This window comes from Bombina bombina, chromosome 2 (genome assembly GCF_027579735.1).
Source record: "Bombina bombina isolate aBomBom1 chromosome 2, aBomBom1.pri, whole genome shotgun sequence".
NCBI lineage: Eukaryota > Metazoa > Chordata > Amphibia > Anura > Bombinatoridae > Bombina > Bombina bombina.
In genome coordinates this window covers 807,616,249-807,640,932 of record NC_069500.1, presented here as the reverse complement: position 1 = coordinate 807,640,932, position 24,684 = coordinate 807,616,249, and the positions used below count along the sequence as shown (strand labels likewise).

The window sequence follows — 24,684 nt, the reverse complement described above, 5'->3', positions numbered from 1 at the left end:
AATAAACTACCTACAAATAACTAAAATTAAATACAATTACATAAACTAACTAAAGTACAAAAAATAAAAAAAGCTAAGTTACAAAAAATAAAAAAATAAGTTACAAACATGTTAAAAATATTACAACAATTTTAAGCTACTTACACCTAATCTAAGCCCCCTAATAAAATAACAAACCCCCCCAAAATAAAAAAATGCCCTACCCTATTCTAAATTAAATAAAGTTCAAAGCTCTTTTACCTTACCAGCCCTTAAAAGGGCCATTTGTGGGGGCATGCCCCAAAGAAAACAGCTCTTTTGCCTGTAAAAGAAAAATACAACCCCCCCAACATTAAAACCCACCATCCACATACCCCTAATCTAACCCAAACCCCCCTTACAAAAACCTAACACTAATCCCCTGAAGATCATCCTACCTTGTCTTCACTCAGCCGAGCAGCGATGGAACCGAAGTGGACATCCGGAGCGGAAGAAGTTAATCCTCCAAGTGGCGCTGAAGAAATCTTCCATCCGATGAAGTCATCATCCAGGCGGCGCTGAAGAAAAGTCTTCGATCCGGCCGATGTCATCTTCAAAGAGGCGCTGAAGAGGTCTTCTATCCGGGCGATGTCATCTTCCAAGCCGGGTCTTGAATCTTCCTCCCGCCGACGCGGAACCTCCTTCTTCACCGACGGACTACGACGAATGAAGGCTCCTTTAAGGGACGTCATCCAAGATGGCGTCCCCTCAATTCCGATTGGCTGATAGGATTCTATCAGCCAATCGGAATTAAGGTAGGAATATTCTGATTGGCTGATGGAGTCAGCCAATCAGAATCAAGTTCAATCCGATTGGCTGATCTGATTGGCTGATCGGAACAGCCAATAGAATGCGAGCTCAATCTGATTGGCTGATTCCATCAGCCAATCAGAATATTCCTACCTTAATTCCGATTGGCTGATAGAATCCTATCAGCCAATCGGAATTGAGGGGACACCATCTTGGATGACGTCCCTTAAAGGAGCCCTCATTCGTCGTAGTCCGTCGGTGAAGAAGGAGGTTCCGCGTCGGCGGGAGGAAGATTCAAGACCCGGCTTGGAAGATGACATCGCCCGGATAGAAGACCTCTTCAGCGCCTCTTTGAAGATGACATCGGCCGGATCGAAGACTTTTCTTCAGCGCCGCCTGGATGATGACTTCATCGGATGGAAGATTTCTTCAGCGCCGCTTGGAGGATTAACTTCTTCCGCTCCGGATGTCCACTTCGGTTCCATCGCTGCTCGGCTGAGTGAAGACAAGGTAGGATGATCTTCAGGGGATTAGTGTTAGGTTTTTGTAAGGGGGGTTTGGGTTAGATTAGGGGTATGTGGGTGGTGGGTTTTAATGTTGGGGGGGGTTGTATTTTTCTTTTACAGGCAAAAGAGCTGTTTTCTTTGGGGCATGCCCCCACAAATGGCCCTTTTAAGGGCTGGTAAGGTAAAAGAGCTTTGAACTTTATTTAATTTAGACTAGGGTAGGGCATTTTTTTATTTTGGGGGGGGGTTGTTATTTTATTAGGGGGCTTAGATTAGGTGTAGGTAGCTTAAAATTGTTGTAATATTTTTAACATGTTTGTAACTTATTTTTTTATTTTTTGTAACTTAGCTTTTTTTATTTTTTGTACTTTAGTTAGTTTATGTAATTGTATTTAATTGTAGTTATTTGTAGGTAGTTTATTTAATTAATTTAATGATAGTGTAGTATTAGGTTTAATTGTAACTTAGGTTAGGATTTATTTTACAGGTAATTTTGTATTTCTTTTAGCTAGGTAGTTATTAAATAGTTAATAACTATTTAATAACTATTCTAACTAGCTAAAATAAATACAAAGTTACCTGTAAAATAAATATAAATCCTAAGATAGCTACAATATAATTATTAATTATATTGTAGCTATCTTAGGGTTTATTTTACAGGTAAGTATTTATTTTTAAATAGGAATAATTTATTAAAGTATAGTGTAGTGTTAGGTGTAATTGTAACTTAGGTTAGGATTTATTTTACAGGTAAATTTCAGTTTCTTTTAGCTAGGTAAGCTATTAAATAGTTAATAACTATTTAATAGCTATTGTACCTAGTTAAAATAAATTGAAAGGTACCTGTAAAATAAAAATAAATCCTAAGATAGCTAGAATATAATTATTATATATATTGTAGCTATATTAGGGTTTATTTTAAAGGTATTTAGTTTTAAATAGGATTAATTTAGTTAATAAGAGTTAATTTATTTAGATTTATTTAATTAATATTTAAGTTAGGGGGGCGTTAGGGTTAGGGTTAGACTTAGGTTTAGGGGTTAATAATTTTATTACAGTGGCGGCGGCGTAGTGGGGGGCAGGATAGGGGTTAATAAATTTATTATAGGTGGCGACGGTGTAGGGGGGGCAGATTAGGGGTTATTAAATTTATTATAGGTGGCGACGGTGTAGGGGGGGGCAGGATAGGGGTTAATACATTTAATATAGGTTGCGGCGGGTTCAGGGAGCGGCGGTTTAGGGGTTAATACATTTATTATAGTTGCGGTGGGCTCCGGGAGCGGCGGTTTAGGGGTTAATATGTATAGAGTAGCTTGCGGTGGGCTCCGGGACCGGCGGTTTAGGGGGTAATAACTTTATTTAGTTGCGGCGGTGTAGGAGGGATAGATTAGTGGTGTTTAGACTCGGGGTACATGTTAGGGTGTTAGGTGTAGACAGCTCCCATAGGAAGCAATGGGATGTCTATCAGCAGCGAACTTGTACTTTCGCTATGGTCAGACTCCCATTGATTCCTATGGGATCCACCTCCTCCAGGGGTGGCGGTATGAAAACCAGGTACGCTGGGCCGTAAAAGTGCCGAGCATACCTGCTAGTTTTTTGATAACTAGCAAAAGTAGTGAGAAGGTGCCGCACTTGTGTGCGGAACATCTGGAGTGACGTAAGAATCGATCTGTGTCGGACTGAGTCCGGCGGATCGAAGCTTACGTCACAAAATTCTTCTTTTGCCGGTCTCGAGCCTTTGATAACTAAGGCGTATCAGCATCGCCACAAATACGCTGCGGAATTCCAGCGTATTTGAGGTTGACGGCTTGATAACTAGGCCCCTTAGTGTGAACTTTAAATGAATAGTAGATTTTTTTTTCTGACAATTTTAAAAGTTATGTCTTTTTCCACTCCCCCTGTACCATGTGACAGCCATCAGCCAATCACAAATGCATACACGTACCATGTGACAGCCATTTTCATTAGAATTCATTTGATTACTTACCTTCTTTTAGGTTTGTCTAGTTGGGTTTCTCTGTCACCTATTGTTGTAATCAATTATACATCTGTACTTCCCTTTATTATGTATTACAACTTTATTGTGAATTTCTGAGTTTTCCTGACCTCTAGATGAAGTACTATTGTTTATCTATATGTCTATTGGCCTTCCAACAAAATTTTTAATACTTTTAATGTTTTCAGATATTGATGAATGTATTATGAATGGAGTGATGTGCAGGAATGGACGCTGTGTTAACACTGAGGGCAGCTTCCAGTGCATCTGTAATGCTGGCTTTGAAACAACCCCTGATGGAAAGCATTGCGTGGGTAAGTTTGTTAATTCAGACTAGATAAAGATTCTATAGCAGTAATACACTAGTTGTTATTATACAAAAGGAAAATACTAGGTCAGGGGTGACAAAGCTATGCTGGCTCTCTCTCTGGACTACTATCAAACTGCTTGGTTTCATTAGTTGCAACTATAGTATTAAATACATTATTTTTCTTAAGGATCCATTATCTTTCTATCTATCTATCTATCTATCTATCTATTATCTATCGCATCCGTTAAGCTTTTATTGTTGATATATATTGGGAATTTAAAATAAAAAATAATTTCTGTTTCTTTAATGACCCATTACATTTTTTAAAAAGTAACTGTGTGCACTCAAATATATTTTTTAGAAGATTATTGTCAGAAACAGGATTTTTTGTAACTGGATAGAGCCCAAGTGCAGGAACAAATAGACCAAATACACTGTATCAGGAGGGATGAGGAAACAACCAATATCAGAAAGGCACAAGGCTGTGGCAGGTGGCAGAGATTCAAAGTCCAGAGTCAAAGTCCAAAGGTCAAACACCAAGAGATGAGGAATAAACAGCAACAAACACCATGAAGCTCTGTAATTACTACTTAGCGTAGGTTGCTGATGGCTGGATAGGGTGTTGATTAGTAATGCTGTGCACTTGACTCATCAGGTGTGTAAAGTGGGGCCAAAATAAAGTACAGGCACAATATTGGCAAAATCATAGTCATAAATGATCAGCCATATAGCTCAGTGAGCAAGGCTACAATTCTTCAGGGATTATCTCTAAGAACACTGGTTTGATTTCTGTCTAGTAAGTAACCTGTTGACAAACACAACCAGAGTGTCTCCTCTTCTGCTCAGGAGTTCCAAACGGGTCCTGACAGTACTTTCCTGTATTTGTAGAAGATGCAGTAAAGGTAGGGGAGAGGGGTTTAGTCCATCATCTCTAGTTTCAATGGACTCAATTCAGAAAGGGTTGCCACACTTGTATCACATTCCATATCTAACCATTGAAATAAACCACATTAATCTTAATTAGAGTTTATAAAGATTTTAGTTGTTGCTAACTTTTCTTATTTGTATAACAGGAAAATTATTGTTTTTTTTTATTTTGTAAATGTATTTTACACTGTGACAAAACATAATGGACATTTCACAGCATTGTCTTTTCAAATGTATGTACTATTTACTGGCTTCTTTCTCCTGTGCTGTCCTGTCATTGACACTTTCTGGTAATATAAAGAAGTGTATTTATACATCGCCCCACCCACCCCCCACACACACAGTTCTAGAAATAGATGTACTTCTGTTACTTTTTTTTTTTAGGGTTATACAAAAAAAAAATATACAAAATGTTTTATGACAACAAACTAATTATTTTAAAAATGTCCAACTAAAAAAAAAATGAAATTAAAGGGACAGTCTACTCCAGAATTTTTATTATTTAAAAAGATAGATAACCCCTTTATTAGCCATTCCCCCGTTTTGCATAACCAACACTGGTAATACACTTTTAACCTCTGTGATTACCTTGTATCTAAGCCTATTCTGACAGCCTCCTTATTTCAGTTCTTTTGACAGACTTGCATTTTAGCCAATCAGTGCTCTCTCACATGTTACTCCACAGACGTGAGCACAATTTTATTAATATGGCACACATGAACTAATGCCCTCTAGCTGTGAAAAACTGTCACATGCATTCAGATAAGAGGTGGCCTTCAAGGGCTTTGAAATTAGCATATGAGTCTATCTCGGTTTAGTTTTCAACTAAGAATACCAAGAGAACAAAGCAAATTTGATGATAAAAGTAAATTGAAAAGTTGTTTAAAAATCATGCCCTATCTGAATCATGAAAGTTTAATTTTGACTAGACTGTTCCTTTAAACAAATAGTTGTGAAGGTTGTATTGCATGCTGTGACCTATGTGCCTTCTCTTTTATAGACCATGATGAATGTGCCACTACAAACATGTGCCTAAACGGGATGTGTATAAATGAGGATGGCAGTTTCAAATGTATCTGTAAACCAGGATTTGTGTTGGCACCAAATGGACGTTACTGTGTTGGTAAGTTCTGGTGGCTCTGTGGATGCCAACAATATCCTGTCAAGATTTAATTTAGGGTAGTCAAATATTTTTTTTTTTTATTTAACGTAGATTATTAATATTTATACTATTTTATAGCAAATTTAGGTGAAACTTTGCAGCCAGCCATGATATTGAGGAGCCACAAGCACAATTTTACTGAGTTATAGCTATCTACCTCCTGGAATTAGTCAAACCCAGTATTATAATAATAATGTTTTAATAAGTGTGGAGAAAACATTAGCTACAAACTCAGCATGTCAATGTCACTTTGAAATATAAGAACTCAAAACTATTTTAAACTTATTGCAGAATATGTGATGAAAGTCCTAATCTTGAAAAAAAATGGTCCAGTAGCCCAGTACGATAAGCTTTATTTGCTACATATTGCAAATATTTTTAAACATTTTGTCTTCACTAGACATGTAACTGAAATTATATCTGTTGCACCAACTAGTTGAGTGTAAAGAATATGCCCTTAAGAGGTGGTATGAGTGTTTTATATATATATGTATATGTATGTATTTTTCACATGCAGTCAGCTTGAGCTATGGAGTGCCCCATTCTCAGAGTTTTTCTATATTTTTAGATGTGGATGAGTGTCAGACTCCAGGCATATGCATGAATGGACGTTGCATCAACACAGAGGGCTCTTTCCGTTGTGAATGCCTTGGTGGTCTAACTATTGGCATAGATGGGCGAGTCTGCGTAGATACTCACATGCGCAGCACTTGCTATGGAGGCATCAAGAAGGGCACCTGTGCTCGTCCTTTCCCTGGTGCTGTCACCAAGTCTGAGTGTTGCTGTGCCAATCCTGACCATGGTTTTGGAGAGCCTTGCCAGCCATGCCCAGCTAAAAACTCTGGTGAGTTCTTATTGTGGTCTATAATTGACAAATTCATTATAATGCATTAAACACTTTTCATGCACTTTAGCTATAAATAACTTTACTGTTAGCAGGCAACTGGCAGCTTTTATATATGGAGAATTAGAACTAATTGATTTATTGACACAAATTACTTGCTAATTAACTCTTCGCAGACAATATTTAAGCACATGGCTAAGCAGTTTGTTGCATCCCTTTGTGGTAGCCAAGGGGTTAGGTGATTAATTGTCCTGTATAAAAAAGATGAAGGAAACATAAAGGCCAAGTTCGAATACATTTTTTAAAATTGCTCTAATTTAACACATTCAATCCTGGCAATAATTACCATAACTGTTTAAGCAAAGAAGACATGTAGTGCATTTAAGTTTACATAAAGTGCATTCTAACGTCTCTCTCAATTGTGTATTCCTCAGCTGAATTCCAGGCTCTGTGCAGCAGCGGAATTGGGATGACTGCAGACGGAAGAGGTAAGTGATCTTTTAAATACCCTTGTTCATTTGTCATCTCATTTCTTACCACTTCCCATGAATTCACTTCTTCATTGCCTTTTTTCTTTCCTAACGTGGTGAGAGTGCACAAGCCCTTACTCGTGGACTCTCACCACCATGAAAGAAATGGTAAGCATAAATTTCATTTTTTTAACCTGTTTATTTATGTTTCATTGTCTAATCAGATATTAATGAATGTGCCTTGAACTCTGAGATTTGCCCCAACGGTATCTGTGAAAATCTAAGAGGCAGTTATAGATGTATCTGCAATTTGGGCTATGAATCTGATGCTAGTGGCAAAAACTGCGTGGGTGAGTTTTGTACACTACTGTGTATGCTTTACAATTATACACATACATTATAAGAAACATATAATTTTTTTCTGCCAGAATTCAGTTCACACAGCTACACTGGTAATTTAAAAAAGGCAAAAACATTTGTATCTAGGCCAGTATTGTTCTCTGCACAATAAACTAGATATGCTATTAGGCAAAGAATGTAGCTGCCTATGGAATTTCACACAGAAGAGTACCAGATATCCTGTTCATATACTGGTGATGACACATTAGGTGTAATGTTTATGGTATCAGGTCATACTAGTTTAGTAAGAATAGGAAACTCAACATGATGTGTGGATTTGATTTTGTAGACAGAAATGTATCCTGTCTGCAATGCATACACATATTTCATCATACTTTATTAAGCCTTCACTAGGATAAATTCATTTTTCTAAGATTATTAGTTATAGCTGAGAAATATTCAAAAGAGAGGAGTGCAAACAAAGGGATTCATCACATAATTCATTATTTGGTTCCGGAGCTCAAAGAATGCAATTAACCATCTTTTTTACTTCTTTTACTTTCTGTAGATGTTGATGAGTGTGCTGTGAACCGCTTGCTCTGTGACAATGGCTTGTGCCGTAACACTCCCGGCAGCTACACCTGCACCTGCCCCAAGGGCTACGTCTTTAAACCTGAGTCTGAAACCTGTGAAGGTAAAATGAGGTCCTCTATTTCTTCTTGCACATATAGTAGCTCTTTATTTATCAAAATGATAAAATTTTCATATCTATGAAATATATCAGATTGACTTAACTGACAACATTAATTGGTGGACTATTACTTGTGAACTTCCATTCACATCTATTTTCACTAAAATGTATTTTTTTCTTGCTTACAGATGTCAATGAGTGCGCGTCCAACCCTTGTGTTAATGGTGTCTGCAGAAACAATGCTGGCTCCTTTATTTGCGAGTGTTCATTCGGAAGCAAACTGGATCCTACTGGGACCATCTGCGTGGGTGAGAATCCTTAGAATTTGTGTGGCTGTCTGGATGTCGCTGGGTATTACTTTACGTTTAAGAACATTGCATAATAAATAGTCACAGTACTTAAGTAGTCATCTTGCTTCTTAAATTTATCTGGAATTAGTTATGTGTGTTATGTACAAGGAGGTATTCATATTAACGTACACATATTGCTATTGTTAATTGTGTGGAAATCGATTCTGGTCAATGTGGAAAATTGAGGGGCATGTTACTAGATAAAACAGGTGCTATAGTTGTAGGAACTAGATAGTTCACATGTTAGCCATACAAACATTCACATATTTGTAGTAAAACTACTGTCAATTAAATTTTCTTTATTAATAGCTTTTGCAAAATATGTTTTAAGCCTTTCTTTACAATGTTTTCCCCCCTGCAGACAGCATGAAGGGAACCTGCTGGCTAAACATCCAAGATGGCCGATGTGAAGTCAACATCAATGGAGCCACCCTGAAGTCTGAATGCTGCGCTACCCTGGGAGCTGCCTGGGGAAGCCCATGTGAACGTTGCGAGATTGGTGAGCCTTACCAGGGGATAGGCACAACATATTTTGGATTATTTATCATGCTTTGTTACACATAAATATTGTGGTTTTATATTTCAGACCCAGCCTGTCCTAGAGGTTATGCTAGGAAGAAGGGTGTTTCTTGTGAAGGTGAGTTCTAGATATCAATAGAGGAAGGTTTCATTAACAGCAATCATGTATAATTAATTTTGTGTTAATAAATAATATAAATCCATCAATAAAATATCTGTAGATATAACATGGCAATATACTTATGTTAACTGCTTTTCCCAGATGTGAATGAATGTGAGGTCTTCCCTGGTGTGTGCCCGAATGGACGCTGCATTAACACTGCTGGCTCCTTTAAATGTGAATGCCCTGAGGGACTAACTCTGGATGGATCTGGCAGGAACTGTGTTGGTAAGAAATCAAAGAGTCGCTTGAAAAGTTGTATTATGATGTATCCATAGTGTCGACTAGATATCCACTTCATAAATATAGTTTATCATAGTTAATTAAATTTACTTTGAGGAGGAATGGAAGAGATGGATAATCTTAGCAGAGGAACATGATATCAAATCAATTACAGTAAACTGTTTTGATATTCATATGCCTGTTTTTCAAGCAAACACATGCTAAACGCCAATGGCCTAGTTTCCATTGCTGTTTTAACCTGTGTAAACTGCTGGAAACAACACGTGTCTCCATTAAAGTCTATGGAGATGTTTTATGTTACCACCACTTTATAAGAGCAATGGAAACTAGGCCTAAATCCAAATAGAATATTTATGTTGCAAATTAACAAATCATTACACTGATTCACCTTTGAGGGAAAAGAGGGTATTATATGATTTTGAGTATTATACCCAATAATCTTAAGCCTTTATTCTCTGAGTTTTGATAATAGAATCAAGTCCTAAAAAAGGGAATCAAGTTTATTAAATTAACTTTATACTACTGGAACTTGGAAACGTATAACCCATTAGGAAATCCTGGTGAATTTACTATGTGGAGGAGTATCTTCAAAGAGGAATATATTATTATAAAAATGTCTCACTTTTGAGAAGATACAGTAGTTATCATCTAGGACTAAGAAAGTAAGGCACAAAGGTATCTGATATATCAGGAAATACATTGAAATTAGTTTTAGTCATAATGAGGCTAAAAAAAAAATGATGACCGAAGTAATATTCTCTAATTAAACGTTTTTACCATCTACTTGTAATACCAGATTGCACTCTGTTATCTTAGCACGGGTCTGAGTTCAAGATAACACACCCTATGGGGCTGATTTACCATTGTGCGGGCAGACATGGATAAATGCAAACAGCATACGCTGTCGGCATTTATCATTGCACAAGCATATTGTAGTGAAATGCTTGTGCAATGTCGCCCCCTTCACATTCACGGCCAATCGGCCGCTAGCAGGGGGTGTCAATCAACCCGATTTTATCCCATCAGGCTGATTGTTGTCCGCCGCCTCAGAGGTGTCGGATGAGTTAAGGAGCAGCTGTCTTATGACCTCTGCTTCTTAACTTCTGTTTCCAGTGAGCCTAAAGACTTGCGGGGAAACAAATGCATACGGGTGCATTTGGGCCTTGATAAATTGTCTCCTATGTGGTCAATTGTGCCTATTAAGAGGAAACCAATGTTACAGTACAATGCCCCTTTAAGACTTCTTAAACATTCATCTCTGGCCCCCATATGTTAGGAAGGTGTGCTTCATATAGAGACACAAATGACACAGCAGATTGGACCTTTCTGACCTAGATATCTTCTCTGTTTAGATATACGTGTGGAACAGTGCTATATGAAATGGGATGAAGACGAATGCGCAGCTCCTCTGCCTGGCAAATATAGGATTGACATGTGCTGCTGCTCAGTGGGAGCTGCTTGGGGTATTGACTGTGAGGAATGTCCCAAACCCGGCAGTGAGGAGTACAAGACCATCTGTCCCAGAGGACCTGGCTTTGCTAATAGAGGAGATGTTCTTTCAGGTCGCCCCTTCTACAAAGGTATACAAAATTCATTTAAAGTAATCTCTACATTTAGATTTTGTAAAACTTGTAATACACATGAATGCATTTCAGGTTTGAATGGAAGCATTTTTGCAATACACATGTATAAGCAAAAATGCTTCTAATAAAAGCTATAGCTGTTTCAAATGTGTATTTAAGTATGCTCCGTGCACCAGCATTTAAAACAAAGCACTTGCTTGCAGAGCCTAAGGTGCTTGTATCATCTAGTAATTATTCAATTTGTTAATTGCTCACATAATACCAGCACCACTGGCGAGCAGCTGCAGTATTTAAAATGCTGGTGCACTGAGAATATCTAGCTACGCTTCACATTCACTAGAAGCATTTTTGCCACTACATATATATTTTTCTATTCAAAGATGTAATTCATCTATGTGAATTTAATTTTTGGCCTAGAATGTCCCTTTAATTTTGACTTTAATGTCCCTTTCAAAATACCGTGATTGTTCAGACACAAATTAGGTATGTCAAGAGCAGAATAAAGTGATGGAGGGCTGGATTGTGATTTACATTGTCCAGGCCTGGATTATAAATTATGCTTAATAGATAAAGAGCAGTATATACAGTAGATTTGCATAATTAACAAATGCATGAAAACAGGACAATACAATAGCACTTAGGTATAGATTTAACAAGCAGAGGATGCTGCAATCTACCCCTGAAGTTAAGAAGCAGCGGTCGTAACTTGTCCGCCACCTTTTAGGTGGCAGCGAATGTGCAGGGGGTGGAATTGCACAAGCATTTCGCCAGAAATGCTTGTGCATTGTTAAATGCTGACAGTGATGCCGGGCCCATATGATTCCTTGCAGCTCGGCATTTAATAAACCTACCCTAGTCTTAACTTCATCTGAGTAGTAGATTTTTTTCAGACAAATTTCAAAGTTATGTCTATTTTCACTCTGACTGCATCATGTGACAGATATCAGCCAATCACTAATGCATATACGTATATTCTGTGAATTCTTGCACATGCTCAGTAGGAACTGGTGACTCAAAAAGTGTAAATATAAAAGACTGAGCACATTTTGTTAATGGAGGTAAATTGGAAAGTTGTTTAAAATTGCTGCTTTATCTGAATCATGAAAGTTTAATTTTGACTTGAGTGTCCCTTTAATTCTTCTTTTTCCATAATTTTATTTTATCATTCATCTCTTTTCATATTTTTTTTCTTTCTCATTTTTCACTTTTCTCATCACAACCATCTGTAAAATAGATGGTGAGTGTCTTCATACATTAATATACTGTGTATCTGACTTTATCTTTACAGATGTAAATGAGTGTAAGGTATTCAACAGCCTTTGCACTCACGGAACATGTCGTAATAGCATTGGTAGCTTTAGATGTATCTGTGAAGGTGGTTTCGCCTTGGATGCTGAGGAAAGGAACTGTACAGGTAAGAGCAAAAATGTAAGAATGACAACATAGATGTACAGCTCATTACCATTCAACATTCTGGAACCAGTTGTAGTTAGGAGATAAAATTAATTACAAAATTGAGAACCAAAATATGTAATATGAGCATTCCTCAGTGATCATTTTGATACTATACACACTCTACAGATATGTGTAGTGCAGTCAAGTCACACTTTGTACGACACGTGACAAAATGTCTTTGAAATAGTTCTTAAAAACTTCTTGCAACTTCTTTATACATAAATACAATATAGAAATATTATATATTTTTATAATTCAGATTACTGTAGTCGGAAATTGTACAATGAATCGCTACGTCTTCTTTTTAATAACTAACAAATCATGAGATACTATTTCATTTTAAACAAGATTAAATATCAAATTAAGTAATTTAGTATTCATTTATCAAATGAGTAATTTAGGAATATGAGTAATATATATGTATGTATATATTATCAGATCTCCATGTCTCCATTTTGCTTATATAGTTATTTCTTGCACCCCTCAGATATAGACGAATGCAGAATTTCCCCTGACTTGTGTGGACATGGGACATGCGTCAACACTCCTGGAAGCTTTGAGTGCGAGTGCTTTGACGGTTATGAAAGTGGCTTCATGATGATGAAGAACTGCATGGGTAACAATATGATAATAATTTACTTTATTTAGGAACCACTTGATTATACCTTTTTTGTCCAAAATCTTAAGCCTTTGTCTTCTAATCTCCTTAGACATTGATGAATGCGAGAGGGACCCGCTACTCTGTAGAGGAGGAACCTGCTTTAACACTGACGGCAGCTATGAATGTATTTGTCCTCCTGGCCATGAGCTGACTCCTGAGGGCAATGCCTGTGTGGGTAAGAAAGGAAGACAATTCTTAGCAGAGCGATACTGCAGATATATATGAAAGTTCTTTGGTAAAAAGCATTCTTGTCTCAAGTAAATCAGCTAATGAAAATCAGTTCTCTTATTATTGTGGAAGGATGTTCCCTTAAATTTCATGGGATCAATTAATTTGCATGAAGTTATTCAGAGGGGGGAATGAAATACGATTGGTTTTGCCTTTTGCAAAACTATTATAGACAAATAATTTATTTTCTCTTTTAAGAAGAGAGTCTTTGAGACAAATCCCAATTTATTGAGAAAACAATATGAAAGTTTCTAATTTACCATCAAGCAAATATCAAAAATCTTTCTTCTGTGTCTCTCTAGATATAAATGAGTGCTCCTTGAGTGATAATCTGTGCAAAAATGGTCGTTGTGTGAATATGATTGGCACTTACCAGTGTTCCTGTGACTCTGGGTTCCAGTCAACCCCTGATCGACAAGGATGTGTGGGTAAGTAGATAGATAATTTAACCTGTAAGCTTTGTCCCTCAGAAAATAATGAAACCCCTCTTGCAAGCAATATCTTGGAAGAAGATGTAGGGTTGTGAGCACCCAGTGCGGATAAGAATGATCTGTTAAAATTAAAATGTCCCAACTTTATATTTTTTTTAACAGTTTAATATGTGCATTTTTAGAAATCATCAGCAGTGTAGAAATTATGAGATGAATGTCTCTGTCCTCATTCGCTGATACCATATTACAAAACTTTTACATAAAAAAATACAAAGCATGTAAAATACTAATATAAATAGTAAAAGATGTATAGAAACATAAAATTTGTAAAAAAAAATCCTGATTAAAAATATACTTTTATACACAATTTACAAAATACAAAATGTAAACAAGTAAAACACAAAATACAAAGAGGCCTATTTATTAAAGGTCTGTCGGACCTGATCCGACAGTGCGGATCAGGTCCGACAGACCTCGCTGAATGCGGAGAGCAATACGCCCCCTGCAGATTCGCGGCCAATCAGCCTCCAGCAGGGAGGTGTCAATCAACCCCATCGTACTTGATCGGGTTGATTTTTGGCGATGTCTGTCTGCCTGCCCAGAGCAGGCGGACAGGTTATGGAGCAGCGGTCTTTAGACCGCTGCTTCATAATTGCTGTTTCTGGCGAGCCTGCAGGGCCCATTCGGAGCTTGATAAATGGGCCCCATTATCTTAATTCAATAAAACTCAAATTTCAGTGAGTGCTAAATTAAACGGAAATCCGGGGAATATCCCTTTGTAAGATAAAGTAAAAGTTCCCTTTATAGGTGTGCTCTTGTAGTACTAACGGACCTTGTTATATAATAAAGCCAATGAGGCCAATTTAACAAATGTCTTGCGGACCTGATCCGACAGTGCGGATCTGGTCCGCAAGACATCGCTGAATGCGGAGAGCAATACTCTCTCCCCGTGTTCAGCATTGCACCAGCAGCTCACAAGAGCTGCTGGTGCAACGCCGCCCCCTGAAGACTCGCGGCCAATGGGCCGCCAGCAGGGGGTGTCAATCAACCCGATCGTACTCGATCAGGCTGAATTCCAGCGATTCATGTCCGCCTGCTCAGAGCAGGAGGACAGGGTTATGAAGCAGCGGTCTTTGTGACCGCTGCTCCATAATTTGTGTTTCTGGCGAGTCTGAAGACTCGCCAGAAACACAGGCATCAAGCTCTGTTCGGAGCTTGATAGATAGGCCCCTAATAGTACAACATTTACGTTTCTAAATCCGAAGACATTGCTGGCTGATAACAATCAGGACACCTAGCTACCCCAGCAGTTATCTTCTAAACTAAGTGAAGGCCTCATTAACTTTTAAGAAAGTATGTTAATTGCTACACTGCATTTATACCAACCATTATGTTGATCTTTTATCATTTTTATTTTAGTTTTATTGTATTTTTTTAAAGAAAAAAATTATTCAAAGATATAGACACATATTATATTCTTGGGATCCTGATCTCTAGGTATATATAACATTACTGATTTGTGGTTACAATGTAATGTGGGAAATTTAAAGTGATACTACTTTAGGGGAGCTTTGCTATATCTTTAGCCAAATACCTTTTTAATGGGGGATTAGAGGTTCTGAAGTCTAAAGTCAAAGCTCAGCTATATAGAAAAATGTATATATTATTTTCAAAGATGTAAAGAAAAAAAGATAAATATTTTAATTGGCAACCTCATTAGCATTTATAACAATTCTAAGAACGAACAATTAACCTAATTATTTTAGTTCATAGACACTTCTGATTGTCTGGACCTGAAGAGTTATCTGTTATACTAATGTTTTGTTATCTAATATAGACATTGATGAGTGTACAATCATGAACGGCGGATGTGACACCCATTGTACCAACTCTGAAGGCAGCTATGAATGCAGTTGTAGTGAAGGTTATGCCTTGATGCCGGACCAGAGATCTTGCGCAGGTAAAGAAACCATTTGTTTCTTTTTATGATACAAATATAGGCATCTTTGCGTCTGAAAAATGTATGTACTGTATGCCCCCTAATAGGTGATATGGAAGAATATGTTTTCTTTTGACAAACTAAAGAAGATAAACTTGATTAATATCTGTGGTAAACTGAATTTATAGTGTGTTGAGTAGTAAAGGAGAATGTGAGTTTTTTTTTTATTGAGGTGGCGCATACAGATATTAATTATAAACATCTACATTAATATTTCTATTTTTTCTTTCTTGATTACTACGTGTTGAAAGTTATTTGACTTTCCTTAAATTAATATCTTTTGATGTAAGCTAAATCTTATCATTTTGTATCTGTTTATCCTTTTGAATTGGTGATATGTTCTGCATCAATAAATTGGTTTGTTCCTGAAGACTGATGTTACTGTCCTTCCTGTAAATAAAATAAAATGATATCAGTCCAGCCTCATCTATAAACCAATACTCTTTATTGTTTCATAAGGTGCAGGTACAAAAATGACTTTTTTGTACCTGGACCTTATGAAACAAAAAAGGATATTGTTTTATAGATGTAGCTGGACTGATATTATTATATATGTAAGTAAGGAGCTGGCCAATCATATCTGTGCCATAAAAGGAGAGTGTTGTTGTATCTGCATATGACAATAAATAAAAAATAAATCTAGCAAGTCTGTTTGAATAAACCTTTGTTCATTAGGAACTAAGATACATTGAAATATGTTATCAACAAATAATCCCATGTGTATGACCAGATAAGTTATAATGCATTTTAAATTGTTTTCTTTTTTTAATAATTTCTTAGCTTTATCAACCAGAATTTAGTCACTAATGAACCTAATTACATTATGTTGTGTTTTCTAGATATTGATGAATGTGAGGATAACCCAGAAATCTGTGATGGTGGGCAGTGCACTAACATCCCAGGGGAATACCGCTGTTTGTGCTTTGATGGGTTTATGGCCTCTTTGGATATGAAGACTTGTATTGGTAAGAATTATTTTTACTCTACAATCAGGTTGCCTCACAGATCCTGTACAATTAAATGCTGAAAAAAATCCATGCTTGTTGAATTGGCCTGTGCCACTCAACGTGGTCTCTTTTAGCTCACTATGGCCTAGATTTAGAGTTCGGCGGTAAAAGGGCTGTTAACGCTCCGCGGGTTTTTTTCTGGCCGCACCATAAATTTAACTCTGGTATCGAGAGTTCAAACAAATGCTGCGTTAGGCTCCAAAAAAGGAGCGTAGAGCATTTTTACCGCAAATGCAACTCTCGATACCAGAGTTGCTTACGGACGCGGCCGGCATCAAAAACGTGCTCGTGCACGATTCTCCCATAGGAAACAATGGGACTGTTTGAGCTGAAAAAAAACCTAACACCTGCAAAAAAGCAGCGTTCAGCTCCTAACGCAGCCCCATTGTTTCCTATGGGGAAACACTTCCTACGTCTGCACCTAACACCCTAACATGTACCCCGAGTCTAAACACCCCTAACCTTACACTTATTAACCCCTAATCTGCCGCCCCCGCTATCGCTGACCCCTGCATTACACTTTTAACCCCTAATCTGCCGCTCCGTAAACCGCCGCCACCTACGTTATCCCTATGTACCCCTAATCTGCTGCCCCTAACACCGCCGACCCCTGTATTATATCTATTAACCCCTAACTTGCCCCCCACAACGTCGCCGCAAGCTACTTAAAATAATTAACCCCTAATCTTCCGACCGCAAATCGCCGCCACCTACGTTATCCCTATGTACCCCTAATCTGCTACCCCTAACATCGCCGACCCCTATGTTATATTTATTAACCCCTAATCTGCCCCCCACAACGTCGCCGACACCTACCTACACTTATTAACCCCTAATCTTCCGACCGGAGCTCACCGCTATTCTAATAAATGTATTAACCCCTAAAGCTAAGTCTAACCCTAACACTAACACCCCCCTAAGTTAAATATAATTTTTATCTAACGAAATAAATTAACTCTTATTAAATAAATAATTCCTATTTAAAGCTAAATACTTACCTGTAAAATACATCCTAATATAGCTACAATATAAATTATAATTATATTATAGCTATTTTAGGATTAATATTTATTTTACAGGCAACTTTGTAATTATTTTAACCAGGTACAATAGCTATTAAATAGTTAAGAACTATTTAATAGTTACCTAGTTAAAATAATTACAAATTTACCTGTAAAATAAATCCTAACCTAAGATATAATTAAACCTAACACTACCCTATCAATAAAATAATTAAATAAACTACCTACAATTACCTACAATTAACCTAACACTACACTATCAATAAATTAATTAAACACAATTGCTACAAATAAATAAAATTAAATAAACTATCTAAAGTACAAAAAATAAAAAAGAACTAAGTTACAGAAAATAATAAAATATTTACAAACATAAGAAAAATATTACAACAATTTTAAACTAATTACACCTACTCTAAGCCCCCTAATAAAATAACAAAGCCCCCCAAAATAAAAAATTCCCTACCCTATTCTAAAATACAAATATTACAAGCTCTTTTACCTTACCAGCCCTGAACAGGGCCCTTTGCGGGGCATGCCCCAAGAATTTCAGCTCTTTTGCCTGTAAAAAAAAACATACTATACCCCCCCCCAACATTACAACCCACCACCCACATACCCCTAATCTAACCCAAACCCCCCTTAAATAAACCTAACACTACCCCCCTGATGATCTTCCTACCTTGTCTTCACCATGCCAGGTTCACCGATCCGTCCTGGCTCCAAGATCTTCATCCACCCCAAGCGGGGGCTAGACATCCACTGAAGAAGTCCAGAAGAGGGTCCAAAGTCTTCCTCCTATCCGGCAAGAAGAGGACATCCGGACCGGCAAACATCTTCTCCAAGCGGCATCTTCTATCTTCTTCCATCCGATGACGACCGGCTCCATCTTGAAGACGTCCAGCGCGGATCCATCCTCTTCTTCCGACGACTAGACGACGAATGACGGTTCCTTTAAGGGACGTCATCCAAGATGGCGTCCCTCGAATTCCGATTGGCTGATAGGATTCTATCAGCCAATCGGAATTAAGGTAGGAATTTTCTGATTGGCTGATGGAATCAGCCAATCAGAATCAAGTTCAATCCGATTGGCTGATCCAATCAGCCAATCAGATTGAGCTCGCATTCTATTGGCTGTTCCGATCAGCCAATAGAATGCGAGCTCAATCTGATTGGCTGATTGGATCAGCCAATCGGATTGAACTATATTCTGATTGGCTGATTCCATCAGCCAATCAGAAAATTCCTACCTTAATTCCGATTGGCTGATAGAATCCTATCAGCCAATCGGAATTCGAGGGACGCCATCTTGGATGACGTCCCTTAAAGGAACCGTCATTCGTCGTCTAGTCGTCGGAAGAAGAGGATGGATCCGCGCTGGACGTCTTCAAGATGGAGCCGGTCGTCATCGGATGGAAGAAGATAGAAGATGCCGCTTGGAGAAGATGTTTGCCGGTCCGGATGTCCTCTTCTTGCCGGATAGGAGGAAGACTTTGGACCCTCTTCTGGACTTCTTCAGTGGATGTCTAGCCCCCGCTTGGGGTGGATGAAGATCTTGGAGCCAGGACGGATCGGTGAACCTGGCATGGTGAAGACAAGGTAGGAAGATCATCAGGGGGGTAGTGTTAGGTTTATTTAAGGGGGGTTTGGGTTAGATTAGGGGTATGTGGGTGGTGGGTTGTAATGTTGGGGGGGGGTATAGTATGTTTTTTTTTACAGGCAAAAGAGCTGAAATTCTTGGGGCATGCCCCGCAAAGGGCCCTGTTCAGGGCTGGTAAGGTAAAAGAGCTTGTAATATTTGTATTTTAGAATAGGGTAGGGAATTTTTTATTTTGGGGGGCTTTGTTATTTTATTAGGGGGCTTAGAGTAGGTGTAATTAGTTTAAAATTGTTGTAATATTTTTCTTATGTTTGTAAATATTTTATTATTTTCTGTAACTTAGTTCTTTTTTATTTTTTGTACTTTAGATAGTTTATTTAATTTTATTTATTTGTAGCAATTGTGTTTAATTAATTTATTGATAGTGTAGTGTTAGGTTAATTGTAGGTAATTGTAGGTAGTTTATTTAATTATTTTATTGATAGGGTAGTGTTAGGTTTAATTATATCTTAGGTTAGGATTTATTTTACAGGTAAATTTGTAATTATTTTAACTAGGTAACTATTAAATAGTTCTTAACTATTTAATAGCTATTGTACCTGGTTAAAATAATTACAAAGTTGCCTGTAAAATAAATATTAATCCTAAAATAGCTATAATATAATTATAATTTATATTGTAGCTATATTAGGATGTATTTTACAGGTAAGTATTTAGCTTTAAATAGGAATTATTTATTTAATAAGAGTTAATTTATTTCGTTAGATAAAAATTATATTTAACTTAGGGGGGTGTTAGTGTTAGGGTTAGACTTAGCTTTAGGGGTTAATACATTTATTAGAATAGCGGTGAGCTCCGGTCGGAAGATTAGGGGTTAATAATTGAAGTTAGGTGTCGGCGATGTTAGGGAGGGCAGATTAGGGGTTAATACTATTTATGATAGGGTTAGTGAGGCGGATTAGGGGTTAATAACTTTATTATAGTAGCGCTCAGGTCCGCTCGGCAGATTAGGGGTTAATAAGTGTAGGTAGGTGTCGGCGACGTTGTGGGGGGCAGATTAGGGGTTAATAAATATAACATAGGGGTCGGCGATGTTAGGGGTAGCAGATTAGGGGTACATAGGGATAACGTAGGTGGCGGCGATTTGCGGTCGGAAGATTAGGGGTTAATTATTTTAAGTAGCTTGCGGCGACGTTGTGGGGGGCAAGTTAGGGGTTAATAGATATAATACAGGGGTCGGCGGTGTTAGGGGCAGCAGATTAGGGGTACATAAGTATAACGTAGGTGGCGGTCGGCAGATTAGGGGTTAAAAATTTTAATCGAGTGGCGGCGATGTGGGGGGACCTCGGTTTAGGGGTACATAGGTAGTTTATGGGTGTTAGTGTACTTTAGGGTACAGTAGTTAAGAGCTTTAGAAACCGGCGTTAGCCAGAAAGCTCTTAACTCCTGCTATTTTCAGGCGGCTGGAATCTTGTCGTTAGAGCTCTAACGCTCACTGCAGAAACGACTCTAAATACCAGCGTTAGAAAGATCCCATTGAAAAGATAGGCTACGCAAATGGCGTAGGGGGATCTGCGGTATGGAAAAGTCGCGGCTGAAAAGTGAGCGTTAGACCCTTTCCTGACTGACTCCAAATACCAGCGGGCGCCCAAAACCAGCGTTAGGAGCCTCTAACGCTGGTTTTGACGGCTACCGCCGAACTCTAAATCTAGGCCTATGCTTTTCACAGAGGAGAATATTCTGTAGTATATCAGTCTGATCCCATCCTGAGATATAGTACAGCCCCAAAATACCAAGTAATTCTCCTGGGAACAAAGGGGAACCAACAAATCCCAGACAATGGTCAATTTGGGCTTCATCAGTTAGGTGCAGTTGCATCTATGTAGACATTTGAGCAAATAGCCCCCTTACTACAGTTAGAGTGATTACACAGTGTTTTGCAAACTCTAAAATAAAAACACTTAGACACACTAAGCTGAGAATGAACAAAGGATAGAAACAATAAAAAAACGTTTGTAGTGTAATGTCTCTAACTTTGCATTACAACATTGATGACTTGTCATGTTGACAGCTTTTGTCTGTTATATATGTATATTCTGTATAGTGTCATGTTTTCATTATTATGCAATGCGTTGCAGTCCTCTTTGACAGCTAATAAGTTAAAGGACCACTAAAGACAGTAGAATAGCATAATCGGTTAATGCATAATAAAAAGACAATGCAAAAGCACTTGTTTGAATTTCAAATGAGCAGTAGATTTCTTTCTAACAAATTTTAAAGTTAGTTTTTATTTTCCCTCCCACTGCATCATATGACAGCCATCAGCCAATCACAAAATGCATATACGTATTTTCTGTGAATCTTGCACATGCTCAGTAGGTGCTGGTGCCTCAGAAAGTGTTTATATATAAAAATTGTGCACATTTAGATAATGGAAGTAAATTTGAAAGTTGATTCAAAAATTTGTTTTCCAGATGTCAATGAATGCGACCTCAACCCCAACATCTGTTTACATGGAGACTGTGAGAACACAAAGGGCTCTTTTATTTGTCACTGCCAGCTGGGTTACTTTGTAAAGAAAGGCACCACAGGTTGCACAGGTATGAGCAAAATGCTGCTCTTGTCACTTTAATTCTATATCATTACCACAATATAGTTTCTTCCTGTGTCTCTGTGTTTATGTGTGTGCACATTTTTTTTTCTTTTTTCTTTGAAATATGTTTTTATTCTTTTTATTTGTTTATATTCCTGATAAACTCTATCAGGTGGAGTAGAAAATGTACCAATGCAGTAAGAATTCTACTATCCCTATGTATGTTCTTCTGGTTTGAAAATAGTGCAAAATAAATAATAGGTGTTGTCTTACCATGAAACTATCAAGTAGAAGAACCAACTTTTTTTGCAGTTTATTCTTTGTAGCTCACTGTGCTGATTGCTTTTCTCATTGCTTTGATGTTCTGAAATAATAGTTCTTAAAGCCCCAGTCCTCTTCAATGGAGGACAACATATAGTAGTTAATTCAACTTTCCCTTTTTCTGTGTTGTGAACTGTTATTTTTTGTCATTTTTATCACAGTAGACTATAGACATTAGACTATGTCATTGCTATATTTTATGAAGAGTCACAATCATAGTGACGTGTGTAATAATTCATATTTAAATATTTAATGAGCACCATGCTTCCTTACCACAGATGTTGATGAGTGTGAAATAGGAGCTCACAACTGCGATATTCACGCATCCTGTGTCAACACGCCTGGAAGCTTTAAATGCAAATGCAGAACTGGCTGGGTCGGAGATGGACTTAAGTGTGTCGGTAAGTAACCTTTAGCAATAAACAAGTATGGGAACTTGTAATATGCTACCCTGAAAGTCTATGTTCCCCGTACAATATTAGGCTGGAGCCATTTACTATACTTTGATGGACAGCAGACAGCTTCACCCTGACTGAGAAGTTTCAGTCGATAATATCTCGGAATAATTTACCTATCCTGCTGTAGTTTTTCTCTGGTCATGTTAAGATGTTTACTAGCAAAATATAGTAGATTCTGTGATATTATTATTGTTTGTATAGTGTTGAAAAATTTTATAGAAATGGAATATTTGTCTAGTGCACATTTTAACAATCCCTGGTCTATGTCCTTTTGTGGATATGGTCTCTAGATTTGCACAGTTATTTTAGATGAGGTCTTATTGGTGACTTTTATGGTTATATGATCGCCACTCTTTTATTTGCTAATACCTTTGACTTTAAACACTAGCATTGTTTTTTTAAGTTTTCTTCAGTCTAATATTTTCCTCTTATAATGACGTACACTTTTAGTACATGGATATAGCTAGTAGTCTAGAGTCAACTCATAATCTTTAAGATACAGGACTATGTTCCTTTAGCTATTACCCAACCACAGATTTTATGTTTTTAAATATGAATCCACCTTCAGTAAGAAGACACTAAGCAGGCATTCTCCCTCCATTTTTCAGATCTTGATGAATGCTCTACTGAAGACCATAACTGTAACGTGAATGCCAACTGCGTTAATACACCAGGATCATACCGATGCACATGCAATGAAGGGTTCAATGGGGATGGTTTTACCTGCTCAGGTACTGTTGGAAAATTAAACTTCACCCATACTTCAGATGGACACTTTTACTACTTATAATAGTTAAAAGTAATGGTCAATATACAAAGTATAGTAGTATATATAAGTATTCAGTTGTGTTATTTGAGATACATTTTAATAACCCATATTTTGGGGGTTTGTTTACTGATTGCAGATGTTGATGAGTGTGCAGACAATGTTAATTTGTGTGAAAATGGGCACTGCCTGAATGCTCCTGGAGGATATCGCTGTGAGTGTGAGATGGGATTCACACCTACCGAGGATAGCAAGGCTTGTCAAGGTAAGAGGTCACTCTTCAGTATCTGGAGCACAGAATGGATAGTTGGATAGCTAGATTGTGACATTTATGTTTACTGTTGCTGCCTCTTGCTAAATTGTTTTTTCCTTGCAGATATTGATGAATGTACATTCCAGAACATCTGTGTCTTTGGGAGCTGTCAGAACTTGCCTGGAATGTTCCGCTGTGTCTGTGATGATGGTTATGAACTGGACAGGAGTGGAGGAAACTGTACTGGTGAGAGTCTCTGATGAGCATAGCTCTTAACTATTAAAGAAAAAGCCAAACTGGACTCTACATCTTACTTTACTACATTAGTAAATAATGAGCCTTTGGGAGAAAGGACTCTAAATAGCTTACACTCTATCTCCAAAATAGGATTAGTGACAGCAATATGTGAGAAGCAGAGGGATTCAATACTGAGCATATGATTAAACATAAAGGAATTAGGAGTGTGCGTTTCTACTCATTATGTTGCTCTATCATTAGCCATCTAGTAAGATATTCTCTCTTGTGTCCCTCCCTTTTCCTCTTTAAGATGTTAATGAATGTGCTGACCCAGTAAATTGCATCAACGGATTGTGTGTTAACACACCTGGAGGCTACAAGTGCAACTGCCCACAGGACTTTGAGCTGAACCCCACAGGAGTGGGCTGTGTTGGTGAGGGCAATAGACCAAACATATTTATACAATTAAGAACCAGTCTGAGTCTCCTAGCTAATGTATCTTATTTTTCCTACAGATACCCGCATTGGAAACTGCTTTCTGGAAACTCTTGTGCGAGGTGACGGTGGTCTCTCCTGCAGTGCTGAGATTGGCGTCGGTGTAACTCGCGCTTCCTGCTGCTGCTCTTTAGGCCGTGCATGGGGAAACCCCTGTGAAATTTGCCCACCTGCTAACTCCAGTAAGTTAGTAAATAAATTAGCTAGACATAGATGCCAGTGTACACGCACAGTAATAACTTGTAGTAGCTGCAATGCAACGTATAGGTTAAGAGGGCAATGAAGGCCCC

At 37.8% G+C, this 24,684-nt stretch overlaps 1 protein-coding gene across 2 annotated transcripts in view; it reads left to right on the top strand.

Annotated features, from left to right (window-relative positions):
* The window catches only part of FBN3 (fibrillin 3), a 123,887-nt gene that overhangs the window by 75,369 nt on the left and 23,834 nt on the right, over window positions 1-24,684 (top strand). For both annotated transcript variants that reach the window (XM_053703017.1, XM_053703016.1), the window contains exons 9-32: window positions 3,459-3,584; window positions 5,508-5,630; window positions 6,238-6,513; window positions 6,948-7,001; window positions 7,208-7,333; window positions 7,891-8,016; window positions 8,202-8,321; window positions 8,725-8,862; window positions 8,950-9,000; window positions 9,145-9,270; window positions 10,638-10,865; window positions 12,157-12,282; window positions 12,811-12,939; window positions 13,034-13,159; window positions 13,515-13,640; window positions 15,481-15,603; window positions 16,482-16,607; window positions 21,746-21,871; window positions 22,464-22,586; window positions 23,252-23,374; window positions 23,549-23,674; window positions 23,786-23,908; window positions 24,210-24,332; window positions 24,415-24,576. In XM_053703017.1, the coding sequence (XP_053558992.1) occupies window positions 3,459-3,584; window positions 5,508-5,630; window positions 6,238-6,513; window positions 6,948-7,001; window positions 7,208-7,333; window positions 7,891-8,016; window positions 8,202-8,321; window positions 8,725-8,862; window positions 8,950-9,000; window positions 9,145-9,270; window positions 10,638-10,865; window positions 12,157-12,282; window positions 12,811-12,939; window positions 13,034-13,159; window positions 13,515-13,640; window positions 15,481-15,603; window positions 16,482-16,607; window positions 21,746-21,871; window positions 22,464-22,586; window positions 23,252-23,374; window positions 23,549-23,674; window positions 23,786-23,908; window positions 24,210-24,332; window positions 24,415-24,576 (3,156 nt within the window). The remainder of the gene's footprint in view (window positions 1-3,458; window positions 3,585-5,507; window positions 5,631-6,237; window positions 6,514-6,947; window positions 7,002-7,207; window positions 7,334-7,890; window positions 8,017-8,201; window positions 8,322-8,724; window positions 8,863-8,949; window positions 9,001-9,144; window positions 9,271-10,637; window positions 10,866-12,156; window positions 12,283-12,810; window positions 12,940-13,033; window positions 13,160-13,514; window positions 13,641-15,480; window positions 15,604-16,481; window positions 16,608-21,745; window positions 21,872-22,463; window positions 22,587-23,251; window positions 23,375-23,548; window positions 23,675-23,785; window positions 23,909-24,209; window positions 24,333-24,414; window positions 24,577-24,684) is intronic.